Raw genomic sequence first — 14,952 nt, 5'->3', positions numbered from 1 at the left:
TCATCAGTCCAGCAAAAAATAAATAAATAACCTACTCGATCATCAATAGCTTCGCCTTCACAAATAGTTTTGATTGATACAGTCAGAGAGCCTGTGATCGACTGGCGACAGGTTTTAGATCACTCGTGACACTAGTGAGGAAAAGACATAAAATGGATGGATGGACTGTCAGAGAGGTACTAATTTACAAATGGTTGTATTTTGCGCTGTTGTAAAACTGTGCCCATGTTTTGAATACAGTATTTTTTTTTTTTTTATATATGATGGGCAAAACTCTATCAACTCTCAGTATGTCGTAGAACTGTAAATAAAAATAGAGTTGATTAAAACTAATCGTGAAAGTTTTTCACAACCCATTTCATCATTTTGTTTACAGTGTGCAACATTTGCGCCTCTAGTACATTTATAATATAACCACACTGAAATAAATTAAGCTCGACAACAACAGATGGGATGGTGACTCATTAACAGAAAACAAATGAAATGTTTAATAGGACTTAAATATAAAAAAAGGATAATAAATGAAGAAAAAAATGACTAATAAGTGGGGTATGTCAACTTAATTTTTATTCACATTTAACATGTTTGTGCATTGTCAGACAGCTACAGCAGTGCCTACAGTTTATGATCACGTTATACCCATGTTGACACAAAATAATCTGTTAAAAAGATAAATATTAGATCTCAGTGTAAAGCCTAGCGCACGCTCCTCTTTGTTAGCTGTGTTGCATCTCACATGCATGTAGAGCCTCACATTTGTTGCATGATAAAGACAGAATACATGAAAGGTTGACAATATATTTGGGATGATATTTCAGGATAAACCTAAAATATACTACAACTTTGTCAAGTGAATTTGAATTTGTCAAATTTCACAAAAGGTGCTTGAGCCATGAGGATTTCTAAGGACGTCTATTTTGATGACTCAATTTAGGTTTACCTGTAAAATCTCTTATGCATTTGTGGGTACCGTATTTTCCGCACTATAAGGCACACCTAAAAACCTCAAATTTTCTCAAAAACTGACAGTGCGCCTTATCTATGGACCAAGATTGAGCCACTACAGCAGGCGTGTCCAAAGTCCGGCCCGCTGGCCAAATGTATATACCTTATATATGGACAAAGTTTTAAAATGGGCCATTCATTAAAGGTGCGCCTTATAATCCGGTGCGCCTTATATATGGACACACTTTTAAAATGGGCCATTCATTGAAGGTGCGCCTTATAAACCGGTGCGCCTTAGAGTGCGGAAAATACGGTAAATTTGAAATAGCTTTTTAGGAGTAGTATATCAGTTTTTGGAGCAATGTACTAGCGCTAGCCTCAGAGCCTGCCTACGTTAACTTGAGACAGGGAAAGTGCAAAATTTCAAAATCAACATGACATTGATAACCATCCAGAACACGTGTGTTGGAAAGTCGTTTGTATGCGCGTATGTGTGTGCAAGACGGTACAATATATGTGCGGATGTCACTAGGAACAAATCTGAGGTTAGCGTACAGATCAATGACTACGTCCACATAGGGATGGATGCCTTGAAGGTAAAGGTCTTACTGGTGCGTTTAGACAACATGTGGAGTTCACACCTCAGTTAACACACAGGCTTGAATTTTTCGGGCTTCACATGGCCACAGAGGCGTCCGAGTCTTTGGGCCGGTGGTGTACGACGTGTTCCAGCTGCCCGGAGTCCGAGACGTCGAAGCTAGTCTTGTACTTGGCGAGGATCTTCATCAGAGGACGAAGCTTCAACCACCACTGCTCCTTGGGAATTCTGTGACTGTTGACAGACACATAAAGCCCCATTATTTAATTTATAGTGCGACCTTATCGTCAAGCACTGAAGAAATTCTAAATCATACGTACACAAAGTCCGTCTCCCCCTTGAGTTGAACCACCGGCTGGAAGACCAGCGCTCTGCGGCGCATTCCTAGCAAGCAGCAAGTGTCTTCGGTGTTAGCAAACACTCTGCCTGCAAAAAACGAAAAAAAAAGAACCTCATAGAAGTCAAAAATAGACTTATCGTATTTATAGGCAGCGGCAGACAGTTAAGGGTGGCAAAGGAACTGATGAGAGAGTAGATGTGACTACAAAGAGACAAAAGCAACATTGAGGAAATGGGTTGCCAAGCTACAAGAAATGGGCATGTAACATGGTTTGAGGAATGAAGAGGTATTGTGGGAGCATGACACATACTGGTACAATGCCTGATGGAACAAACAAATAAGAGTAACTGCTGATCTGCAGACTTCCATTGAATAATTCATTCATAACAAGTTTCTTAGTGTTTTCTTCCCTTCATGATAACTCTGTTATGATGTCATAGTTGGTGAGAGTCAGTGTGACTCATTTTGCCAGGCAATGTACCGGTATAGTACATTTATGAATCAAAATGTAGTGGCTGGTGCTGAACGGACAGCAATAAGTGGTGGCAAAATGGATGGGACAAAGTGACATGGAGCTAAAAAGGAGGAAGATGTCATGGAGCCATTTAAAAAAAACAAAAAAAAACATTTATTTACCTTCATCTTATGTCATCCACCATGCGAATATGAAATAGATAAAAAAAAAAAATTTGGACCTGAGGTGGAATTTCAGCGCATATGTTGATTTAAAAGGCATCATACTTCAATCGATAAATGTTAACTGTGAGCTCAGGGATTTTTATTTTTAATTTTTATCGACATTTGATATAAATGAGCTGTAAATAATTTCCTCTTGAGCGAATAAAAATACATCAAGATGCCAGGTGGAGCGACTCCATGACAGATCTCAATAAATACCACGCCTCACTGGGGAGGGAACATCGACTACTCTAGCATAGATCATTTCTCGAATAAGGAAAGCGCATTGTGATCTCACCTTGTCTGAATGTCTCCACCAGCTTTTTGGTGACCCACTGCATCGCCTTGGCAGAAATCTTGGTCCCAAAGTTTCGATCAAACGGAGACGGAGCTCCTCCCTTTCAAGGCATTGAATTATTTCCAATATAAACAGAAATAACAAACAGATGCTATTTTAAATAACGCCACAACAGCGAAAGAGAAAACAAAGAAGCTAATGGTGCATCAGACACCAACTTTGTTCCCTTCTCTGTATTGCATATTTAAATATATGCTAGTTGCCGTTTTAATCCCCAAATGCGTTTTATTATTTTGTTTCCTGTATCGCCTCACTTGCTGCAGAGAAAAGCCAATGTCTCCTCTGGGATTCATCAAAAGAGTGTTTGATCCAGTTTTATCTGTGCTAATCTCAAGACGCACAAAGTGGGGGGGAAAAAAAAAAAAAAGCGCATCTGTGAGGAAACTGTTGACAAAAAAAAAAAAAAAAAATCCCCAAATATAGAAGTTCATTCCTCCGGTGCTGCTCGGTTTAATTTTGAGATCTTACCTGCTGCATGTGTCCCAGCACATTCTTCCTGCAGTCAAACACACCCTTGCCTTCTTCACTATACAACTGGTAGATGAAGTCTGTGGTGTAGTTTTCATTAGAGTTCTCGTTTCTAACATAAAAAAAAGGAACAACAGCTCGGTTAAGTGCATGAAACTTTTTTTTTTTTTTTTTTTTGTAGGTCGGTAGGTTAGTTTGCAATACCTAAGAACGAGGCCTCGCTGAATGCTTGTTTTCATTTTCTCTGTCAAGTGCTCAACATTGGCCTGCGGGAGGAAGACGAAAAGAAATGTGAAAGGTCTAATAAACAAATTTCAACAAACCCCGAGAAATTATTTATTTAATATTCTCCCACCTTTAAAGTACCGATTCATCATAATCTGTCGGTTTACTAACTACCCAGCTGTTTCAACCTTGTGTTTATTCTGACGCATTAAAGATTTCAGACAAATTTGATTGGAGGAAAATGTATTCAATTATTTATTACGCTATTTACGGAGCCTAAGCTCTGTCAAGAATATCGAATCCATGAGTAATTGGGAGCACCCGAAAAGGTTAATGATGAGATGATGGGTCACCTGCAGGTCCCTGATGTCAAAGGGCTCCTCGTAGATGTATGCGGCGTCCGCACCAGCAGCGAGACCTGCCACGGTAGCAAGGTAGCCACAGTAGCCCCCCATGGTCTCGATGATGAACACGCGCCTCTTTGTCCCGCTGGCTGACTGCTTGATGCGGTCGCAAGTCTGATGCATGCATATATGCAACGTTAGCACACCGGTCGTTATGTCAGAGCCGTTCCTTATTAAATATTAGTGCTGTTAAATATGCTAGTAGGCGAAACCATGAGGGAGGAGATATTTGGGTTATTATAATGTTGTTGTTTTTTACCGTATTTTCCGAACTATAAGGCGCACCTAAAAAACAAATATTTTCTCAAAAGCGCCTTATAGTCCGGTGCGCCTTATATATGGACCAAATTCCTAAATTTAAACTGGCCCGAAGCATTGTGTCATGAAATCAATCATGAGTGGCCCACTGAAGACTATGAATCATGAATCAAAACGACTATGGATCATCATTTTGTGATTATAAAGTAATTTGTTGCATCTGATGTTGAAATAAAACAGATAAAATGGAGAATGATTTGATCAGGATTAAAAATCTGACATGATGCATTAATGGTGCGCCTTATAGTCCGGTGCGCCTTATATAAGGACAAAGTTTTAGAATGGGCCATTCATTGAAGGTGCGCCTTATAGTCCGGTGCGCCTGATAGTCCGAAAAATACGGTACACTAGTAAACCTCCAATACGCCAAATAGCATTTTGTGGTCACGAGATATAAAAATAAATTAATATGAATAATAAAATAAAAAACGATATAAGATTGCATTAAAAAAACTAATCATTCAAACCTTATGCATAAAATCCCATCATTTCTATTTAAAACAGCAAAATGTCAGGAGTTCAATGAAATTGAAAGATGTTTTCTTTTTTTTTAAAATTTATGGCAGTGCTGTCATATATTTGCTGTTCACTGAACACCTGACAGTGTGTCAAGAATCAATCTCCTTACCTCCACGATGGCATTGAGGGCCGTGTCGGCGCCAATACTTAGATCAGTACCCGGTACATTGTTACTTATGGTGGCAGGCAGCATACACATCGGGATGCAAAACTCCTCATAGGTAGCGCGTGCCTCATACAGCTGCAGCAGACTCTCAAGCGCCTGAAGCGGCAGCATTTAAATGTGTGTTAGAGCCAACTGAAAGAGGCGCATCCCTCTCTGTTTTGGAGAGGGTATCTGCCCTTCCGGCTCTTCCCGTGTGGCTGCCCCCCCTTTTTAACACGGTGTGAAAATGGACATAAACGAAGGGAATGGAATGATGTCAAGAAAAGGTGTGAAGAAGAGACGATCGGAGCATGATCGGTTCGATGCAGTGTCAAGCGAGCGACCATCGGAAACAAGAGGATGGCCATGAGTGTAATATAAGCTTTGAGACAGTCAGCATAAACAGTGAGAGAGCGAATGAGACAAGAAAATGGCAGATGGTAGCATCATCAAGACAGCCCATAATATTGATGGAAAATGTTTACGGTGAAAGTGAGCAGATGTATTATAAAATTGGCATTGAGCGTGGATTGCGAGCCAAGACAAGATCATATACATGCTGTTGGGATGCAGTTGTAGCACCTGAAACCATGCCTCCACATTCCCACTATGCTCCTTACCTGGAAATGAAGTGTGTTTTGGGAGAATGTCATGTTTTTCTGGTTCTCTTTGTCATGCAAGGCTGCAGCTGTCAGAGGCTATTTTTTATCGTAGTTTTTTTTTTTTTTTACAACAAATGCAGAGTGTAAATTTTAAGTGTTTTTGTGATGGGAAAATGAAGCTTCAAATTTGCTTCATGAACCAGTTGTATTTTTATGTTCAACATTGGACTGAAACTACACTGACTTTCTTAGAACCTTTCATTTAAACCAACAGTGCCATCTAGAGGAGTCATAAAATACAACAACTGGTTCATGAAGCTTTGTTTCCGCATCACTAATATTTGGGTACTGCTCAGCTACTCTAGTTGCCAGGCCCATGACTTACAGTCGTAATGGCATTCAGAGCTGTGTCAGCTCCAATGCTGAGGTCTGAGCCTGGTATATTGTTGGAGACCGTGGCCGGGACCATGATCATGGGCACACAGAACTCCTCATACTTCCCGCGTGCCGTTAACAACTCCAGCAGCGACAGGAAGGCCTGCAGGGCAGAGCCGGGTGCTTTAGTGTTTGCGCTGGGTGGTGCTTTTACTGCTTTGGGAGAGGGGGGGTGGTGGTTTGAGTGGGTGCTACTTGCCACAAGGAAGGGAAAAGACAAATGTGCAGGGTGCCAAAGGGAGGAGCCAAGCCTATCACAACGGAAAGCAGCGAAAAAGACAGATACCACTCTACATACATTTGAGTCTTGTTATCAAACACACAAACAAAATAGAACACGCTTGCAAACATTTGACAAAAAAAGCTGATGATACCTATATTATTGGCTGAAATAAAATAAGAACTATAAATAACCATGTTAAATGTCTAACTGGAAAAAGAAGCAGGTTGATGGGGATGAACAGTAAATACAAGAGCAATAATAAAAAAAAATCACTTTACATTTAGTGAAATAATTGTAATTATTAACAGTGAAGACCATAAAACATTAACTTTCTTAAAAAATTTGCCTAAGCTTTCATTGACTTACAACTTTAATTACTTTATGGCTGCACTCAAATCACCTTTCCTCATTGAAATCAATTGAAATGCTACTAATCTGTTTCAGTTTTGCCATAAAAAGTTGTTAAACATGAAAATAAAACAAAGGTGTATTCCAGCACTCTATAATATTGTGCAGATGCTATTTAATGTTAGTGTAAGGAGGAAAAAAAATGTTTTTAAACATACCTCAAATCCACCAATGACAAGCAGTGCATTTATGTTATGAATTCGCATTTGCTCAGCAATTTTGCCAACATGCTTTGCAGGGAGTGTTCTAGGAAAGAAAACAGAGGTAATGAATCTTAAATGCATCACATCAATGGATGTCAATGTACATGGCTCATCTTTAAAGCAACATTCACACAAGTAATGATGACTTTACCTTTTAGTTCCCAAAAGAGATCCTCCCTGTCCTGTCCATCCTCCAACATCAGCCCATTTAATCTCCTTAATCTGAAAGGAAGACAGGAGCAACACGTGTTGTAACTAGTTCTGTGACTTTTGTCCTTCTGATTGCTGTAGTCTGTGGCATATAAAACATTTCCTCCTTGGGGTCACGGTGTTAAATGAAAAGGGATTTTCTGGCACACTTTCTTTTACCACAAAGGGGGGAAGGTAGTGGACCTGTAGAGCACTGAAGTAGAGAAATCTATTACTCTCGGCTGGTCTCATTTTCTTCGGGTCAATTGGAGAAGCCAGTTTTCAGATAGCACATGGGATGTTTAACTAACCAGTGGTATTGGAGACAGTTTGGTGAAGATAAATGGTCACATTGTTCATTATGTGCTGGCCTTTGAAGAAGCCGGAGTTGGCCGTCAAGGGAATTAAGGTTAGTGATCGTGAAAAGGTCAGGACAGGATGGAGAAAAAAAAAAAAAAAGTGATGTGAAACCCATTTTAACAGTCAAGGAACAGGCAAAAAAAAAAAAAAAAACACGTTTTACTGGATTATAGCCTAGATACAGAGCAGATAATGCTGGTCAGCAGCAAATTTTGGATTTGAGGAGTCTGTCTACATATTTTTGACGCAGAATTAAAATGTCTACATTTTTCCAACAATATCAAGTATTTTTAGGTTTTGTTTTTAAGTTTGACCCATAAAGACACCCGCAATAAAAAAAAAACTCTCTCTGATTAAAAAAAAAAAATCTACTTATACTTTAGCAAACTAAATCTTATATTTTCACAATTCACAGAAAGTGTACCATGCAATCGTAGTCAGTATGTTATTCCGTGGGGACCTCTATTGGACAAATTTAATATTGCAAAAGATTCGGTTTGAGCAGAACAAAAAGGGAGTGGAATTGATGAAACTTATTGTTGTGTAATCGAGGCAGATTAACAGAGCGAGTTTCAAAAAAGTTGACCTACGCTTAAGAATGAAACTTTCATTGCAATTCCAGTGTGATGGATTGTGAGAAAATGAATGGCGAGTGTTCCGGTACTTACCTGCCCTTTGTAGAAACCCTCAAAGCCGTCACTGACGGCAAACATTTTGTGCCCCTCCGAGATGCCCACCCTGACAGCAGAACGGACGGCCGCATTCATTCCCGCCGCGGGTGCGCCCACATTCAACACCGCCACATTAAAATTGCTCTGACGACATAAGAATCACAGCAAAAAAAAAAATCCCATTAGTCTCATCAGAACCAAAACAATCTCTTAAAAACCTAAATTCTGGAGCTACAGTATATCAGCAAGTTTGTTGTAACAGTGAACGGGCCAGACACTAGAGAAGGAATCAATAAAAGCATCATGTTCTGCTCCGAGGAACACGCTCCAACTGCCTTGATCATTACCACAGATGCCGGCGTGTCCCTGATGGGAACGCCACGGCATGAGGCAGGTCGTGCTGCCTGTACACTTGACTGATTTTCCATAGCGAGGCCTAGCAGCAGGCTCCAACGGCCCATTGGGGAGATGAGCACGGCTCACCCCTCGGCATGGAGTAAAGATGTCTTGTGTCACCGTGGCTCTTCTCACAAAGCGGACAAGCACGTAACTGCTTGAATTGCTGACTAAAAACATGTTGGCGTGTGCTATTGTTTGGGTTTGGTGGTAGCGACAGCAGCAGGTCAGGACAAATTGTTGTGACTTACAATGGGCAGTTCAGACTCTGGTTTACGATGAGCAAGCAATTTGTACGTCTTCAGGTTGTTCTCAAAACTCCTGCAGTGAAAAAAAACAAAAACAATGTTAAGTCTCGTTTATCTATTTTCTATGGTCTTATCTTAGTCAGGGTCACAGGAATTACGAAGGAGCATAGTCAAGATGGCTAGTGCAAATAATCCAACCTGTGTTTAAATTAAAAAAAATAATTTAATTTAAAAAATGTCAGAATGGTTGTCTTACCTGCCACGGAGCTTAACTGCTTCTTCAAACTTTTTTTCATCCATTGCCTTTTGCACCTCTTGAGTCTAAGATTGATTCATAAATGTTCTCTTCAACAAACATTCAATATTGTTGAGTGGGGGCAGTCATATCTGTGCTCATTTTTTTTTTGCCAGTTCAATCTAATACCTACCATCTGTACACATTCCATCAGAGGCAAGCGCACTGATTGGTTACCGCTCAGAGACACCACACACGCTGGCGTATTGGCTGTGGTCTCCAGCAGGGCGAGAACAGCCTCCACACCCATTCGGCTGGCCTGCATCAACAAAAAATGTTGCGTCATCAACACAGCATACAGAAAGAAAAGCTTGAAAAAAAGTCGGGGTGAAAATTATATTATCTATGGCACTCGAGTAAAAACAAAGCCAAGATCTTGATACCGTTGGGGGTTCTGATAAGGTCTTGTATACACTGTTAATCTGTTCATGGGTTTAACCTGAGGCTACTTCTCCTCAGACACACTTGGATTAAATAGATAATACCCTGTTGAGACCGATTCTGTGAAAAGGTGAAGTTGTGAGCTGTAGCTGGCTGAATTTCTAGTCGACTATATAAATGAATCGAAAAGTTGGTGTATTGAACATACCAGGATACGATCAAAAGCAGAAGGGGTCCCTCCTCGCTGCACGTGACCCAGGATGGTCACTCGTGTGTCAAAACCCAAACATTTGACAACAAGCTGGCGGGGTATGAAATGCAGAACATATTTCTGTGAATTATTTGAAATGCTATCTAAAAGAAATTGTAATTGTAAAATGAAGCAAGACATCCACAATACAAACACGGGCGCTAAAACACAATAAATCCCAATAAATAAATAAAAATTGAAGAAAAGGGGAAACAGCAAAGCACAAGCAAGCCATTCTAATTTTTCAGTCATGTTAGTCATGTGCAGGGCGTGGGGACCAAAGACATCGAACTGGAAACACATATTTGGATGCTGTACACAACAATAATAGTGCAGGGTCAGGGGAGAGAGCCAACAATAATGCGAAGAGTTGTTTTTTTGCATTAATGCCGCTACGTTTTACAACATGTTCAGTGGTGACCTACTAATGCCGTGTGGTAAGAGTAATATTAGCAGCCGTCGTAGCGGCGGCAATATCAGTGGTGAAAAAGGGGGTCTTACCCTACGAGAGTGTCGGACAGAGCATTCCAGAAACACAGCAACAAAGTCAAAGCCACATAAGGGCAGCAACAAAGTACTAGAGGTCACATAGGAGGCAGTCGGAGGTCAAACGGGTGGAACGCGCCAACCGCGTTGTACTTACATCCTTAATACAGTCAGTAGTAATTGCCTTGTTGTTACGGTCAATCGCCCCTTCGGCCACTATTATGATATTCAGCCTTTTCATCCCTGCACGATTCTTCAGGTGTGGGCGGAGAGACAGCATGACAGAAAAATTGGGAATGAGGCTGTGACATGGGCTTTCAGAAGCACAGGGACCAGACAGTGCCTTGTCATGATAGTTTTCTCGTTAGGCTATATACTGACTTGCTGCATTCCCGCCATTAAATGGCGGGTTTAGTCATACAGCATAGATACATTTGGCTTGTATCTCATCTGATTCCCAGCAGTCAAGGCTCCATGCTTCTGGCTTCCCCCTTTTTTTTTTTTTGCATGAATGTACTCACATCCTTGACAATACTAGATGTTATAGGCTTCCCGTGCCTATCAATGGCTCCTTCTGCCACTATGATTATATTCAGCCTTGTGCCCCTGGAACGGGTCTGTGTCATAACAACAATATCATTTCCCCAGAAGCAGTGAAATTGATTAAAACACTGAAAAAAAGTGGATTTTTCTTTTTTTTTTGGAGTGTGTTGCGATATTTAACATGTGGGTGTTACCGCGGACAGTTTTTGACACATCTTCTCTTCCCAGCCATCTTCTGGGGGCATCTCAGGGATTAACACCCAGTCCGCCCCGCAAGCCAGGGCACTAACCAAAGCCAGGTAGCTAAAATAACACACACAATTGGAGATTTTGTGTGCTGTATAAATTGTAATGGTACATTTTCTACTAACATGAAAAAATCTTACCCGCAGTGTCTGCCCATTACTTCTAAAACAAATGTCCTCTGGTGACTGAAAAATAACACACAGGATTAGCAGTTCACCCAATTCCCAAAACTTAATTGGAGTCAGTCATTGACGGCACTGAAAGTGACATTCCATTCCCAACTCTCACCTCTGTGCCGTTGTCATAATTGCATCCACCACCTCGATGATTCGGTGCAGAGCAGAATCGGTGCCTATCGTCATATCGGTTCCGCAGAAGTCGTTATCAATGGAGCCCACCATACCGACAATGTGAAGGGCAGAATAAGTCTCAACCGACTGGCGCTCGATAGAACCTGAAAAGGAGAAGTACGCCAAATAAAACCTCCCTCCATCTTTTCCAGTGTATTTCCAAAATAGTTTGTTGCCATAATAGCTCCGAGCGATGGAAACTGCTGAGTTAAAATATTTCGGGTTTGGTCTGCTTCTTTAAAAAAAGAACCTGTTGCGTTTTAAGGTTGAATGGAATTTCTTTCATTTGAACACCTGACCCCAATACCTTGCTCTACTAGTTCCGCTAGCAGTCCACTCCATTCCTCCCTGAAGAGGTTGGCTCCCGTCAGGCTGCCATCTCCACCAATCACGCACAGGTTGGTGATGCCGAGCTTTACCAAGTTAAGAGCGGCTTTCAGGCGTCCTTCATGGGTGCGGAAGTCTTTGCAGCGGGCACTGCCAATAACCGTCCCACCCTGATAATTAAAAAAAAAAAAGGGACCTTATGAGATCCATACTTGAAATGAACCTTTTTTTTTTTTTTTTAACATACCACTTGAAGCATGCTGGACACACTTTCCCATGTCGCCTCGATTATATTCTCCCCACCATCCACCATACCTTGATAGCCCTAATTAAAAAGAGAATGGAAAGTTGCTGTATAACTGAATCATTGGGTAAGATCACATGATTCCGAGTACCTGAGTGGGAGAAATCTTTAAAACGAGGCATGAAGGCAAGTTATATAACAAACGCTGAGCAAGGAGGCCCCGTGACACACACAGACGGGTGGGAACAAAGACTGTGTGTGCCAAGAGCGGCCTCCTGTGTGACAGTAGCTAGCGAGTCCTTAACAAATCACGAATCTCGGTACTTTCAGACAGGATATTCCACATACTGACTCACCTCACGAATGAAATAAACTTTTGCTCCTACATATGTGCCCATACGAACCACAGCACGCACAGCTGCATTCATCCCTGGAATGGAAATAAAAACAAACATTGTTTACATGAAAGCAGAGTTCTTCGAAGATTGCACAGTGCATGATTTGTAGTAAATAGTTTTCTACGAGATAAATTCAATTTATCGTAGTCCTGTATTTTGTTTTGTATTTAACAGTTTGTTTTTCCAGGATATTTTTGTCCTCTCGCTTTGGCCAGTAACCATTTTTGGGCAAAATTCCTTCAAGGCTCCTCCTCCAATCTCTCAAATGAACTCAGTAACCAGTTAGTTGCCGCTCTGTGACTTGAATGCCAATGGCAGGTTTAGGAAACACTAAGACAGCGAGGGAAATGAATGCTTTAAACCCACAGCGGCCACACAGGAAAGAGTGGAGACTGTTGGAAATAAACAATCAGGCAGGAAGTTTTCCCAACAGGAATTGGCCGGAGACGTAGTTACTAAGCAACCCAGAGGGCCATTATGGCAGAGTTCAAGATCTGTGGGAAAACCAGTCACCATAGTTCAACTGGTAGGTTAGGGTTTCCCGTTATGCATGAATGACACTTCTTGCCTGAAAGGACCAAGCCAATGCGACATAATGCCTTCTGACACTGCCGTTCAGCTCTAGTCCAGGCATGCATATCCTTTTTTTTTTTTTCTGTCCAGCTAAGCTCAAGGTCTGACAAGAACTCATCAGCAAGCAGCACATTGCAACTGTTGTATCTGCAGTGCAGAGAACTTAATCCTTGATGATGCTTGACGTCAATTTCTACGTACAGTTGATTTTTCAGGTATCTAAACTTTACTGGAGTCATTTTTTTTAGGACAACCTTTGACGTTCAGAAGCAATTATATATATGATGACCATTTGTGTCCACCTCACGTCATTTAGTAAATATTCTAAACTGCAGAAGCAATAGGATTTGTGATGATTAGAATTGTTTTGGAAATGGATTTTTACATGCAATTTGGTTCTGCTTGGATTTCAATTACAGTTAATTCTAAGAGTTGCAGTATTGAGAAAGAGCGTGTCCACGTGATCAGGGTTTCCTCTCTGACGTCAGCAACGCTTCCAAAGAAGCAGCAGAGTTGAATGCGGTTCATCACGTACACAGGATGAGGTCATTCCACAACAGGCCCACTTGGGGACCTCAATATTGACTTTGCATTTTTTTTTAATTTTTTTTTTTTACTATTTTGTTTATTTTCCACGTCACAATGTTGATGGAATAAGAAGGCGACCGCAATAAGCTGCAATGTTGAATGTAAAAACAAAAATGCCTGAAATCGAGGTGTCAGTTATGACTGCTTCGTTGAGTGTACATTCATAATATTCCACGACCTTGAAATCCATGAGTTATCATTGTGCGGGAAGAACACACACGAAAAAAAATGTCAACAATAGCAGAATATGTCACGTTAGCATGCTACCCTGAGGCTCTCTAGAATGAATGAGGGGAACGCAAACGTTATATTTGCAGCTTCTTCTTTTTTTTTGCAGCGCAATAGTTTATTTACAGATTATGCAAATAATTCCATTATTCCATGTGGGTGTGTTTTAACATGAAGCGGTTTAATTTTGGCTGCATGGTCATCATTGCATTACTTTACAATACAGTACCTTGAGCATCTCCTCCGCTAGTCAGCACGGCGATGGCTTTTCCAGCTCCAGAGAGGTTCTCAAAGAATATCTTCTTGGTGTCTGGCTGTGCCATGTTCACGGTTTATACTTAAATTCCAATGCAATCGATGCAATATTACGAAATAGTGACGATTTGATAGAATTGTGCCGAAATGACCGTGAAGGGCAGCAGACTACCGCCCCCTCTCCTTCTCCCTGTTCCGCATCTATTTGCTCATTTGCATAGCTAGAATGACAGTGGCAGTGATCGACCCTTATTTCAGCCAATCACATTTCGAGTCAAGCCTTCTCCTTGGTGTGTCAACCAATAGAAAGAAGGCTGGCCGGATTGCGTTTGCGATTACTTTGACCCTCCTTGATGACAGGATTGGCCGTTATTATTTCACAATAATGTTTATCAAACCATTCAAAACTTTGATTTAACGAGAAATAAAAAACACGGAGACCGAGGTCATTTTTTTCCTGTGATTGGCAAAAAATCGCGGAACACAATTCACATCCCAACACTGACATGAATACATATTACTATCATGAATAACATGATAGTTAATTGCAGCAATTTGACCACAAGAGGGCAGCACACACCAAATTTGAATAAGAAAAGCACTATAATACAGTATATACTGCATTTGCAGGGAGTGTGGGGTGACGAATGTAAATAAAGATTAATAATTGTCATGTTCATATATTTTTCAACGATGGATTGAATTTTGCAGAAGTTATTTCGACTGCAAGTACAAGCTTTAAATATGTCGTCTTTGGCCAAATACAATGACGCTAAAGTTTCGCTCCCGTTTATTTAGCTTTGCATTTCACCTAACGAATTGCGCTTTCTCGCCAATAGATGGCAATGTTTCTCACAGTTTTTTTTACTGGTTTTCTCACTTGCTACAGTTTTAAAAGACATTTCCATAAAAGCAAAAATGTTGAACATTGTAAAAAAATCTAATTGGGAAAAAACAATGGAATAAATTCAGTTTAAATTATCCCACATATCCATTTTGACTGCATAGGCTCCCCTCACTTTGGGTAAAGTTAGTGTATTTGGTGTTCTCTCATT

General features: G+C 40.7%; 2 protein-coding genes across 6 annotated transcripts in view; one reads left to right on the top strand and one right to left on the bottom strand.

The window, feature by feature from the left end:
- adarb2 (adenosine deaminase RNA specific B2 (inactive)) overlaps positions 1-14,952 on the top strand; it is a 182,030-nt gene that overhangs the window by 50,250 nt on the left and 116,828 nt on the right. The gene's annotated exons all lie outside the window — the stretch shown is intronic.
- On the bottom strand, positions 550-14,086 carry pfkpa (phosphofructokinase, platelet a). 5 transcript variants are annotated; one of them, XM_085939004.1, is made up of 23 exons: positions 13,872-14,086; positions 12,212-12,285; positions 11,859-11,936; positions 11,592-11,781; positions 11,223-11,388; positions 11,075-11,119; positions 10,883-10,991; positions 10,667-10,762; positions 10,303-10,398; positions 9,618-9,710; positions 9,162-9,287; positions 8,990-9,054; positions 8,737-8,806; positions 8,087-8,233; positions 7,021-7,091; positions 6,825-6,912; positions 4,963-5,115; positions 3,966-4,130; positions 3,592-3,653; positions 3,388-3,499; positions 2,860-2,959; positions 1,864-1,969; positions 550-1,777 (listed from the first exon to the last, which is right to left on the bottom strand). In XM_085939004.1, exons 1-23 carry the CDS (start codon positions 13,963-13,965, stop codon positions 1,621-1,623), a joined length of 2,463 nt encoding a protein of 820 aa, XP_085795130.1. In that variant the 5' UTR covers positions 13,966-14,086; the 3' UTR covers positions 550-1,620. The 5 variants fall into 5 exon arrangements, with proteins under 5 accessions (XP_085795130.1, XP_085795129.1, XP_085795131.1 ...); XM_085939003.1 differs by lacking the exon at positions 10,667-10,762 and adding an exon at positions 5,986-6,138; XM_085939005.1 differs by lacking the exons at positions 4,963-5,115; positions 10,303-10,398 and adding an exon at positions 5,986-6,138.

Source organism: Syngnathus leptorhynchus, chromosome 19 (genome assembly GCF_054491065.1).
Source record: "Syngnathus leptorhynchus isolate UIUO chromosome 19, UIUO_Slep, whole genome shotgun sequence".
Classification (NCBI taxonomy): domain Eukaryota; kingdom Metazoa; phylum Chordata; class Actinopteri; order Syngnathiformes; family Syngnathidae; genus Syngnathus; species Syngnathus leptorhynchus.
The sequence above is the reverse complement of the archived record's forward strand: the minus strand, read 5'-3'. Positions and strand labels throughout refer to the sequence as shown.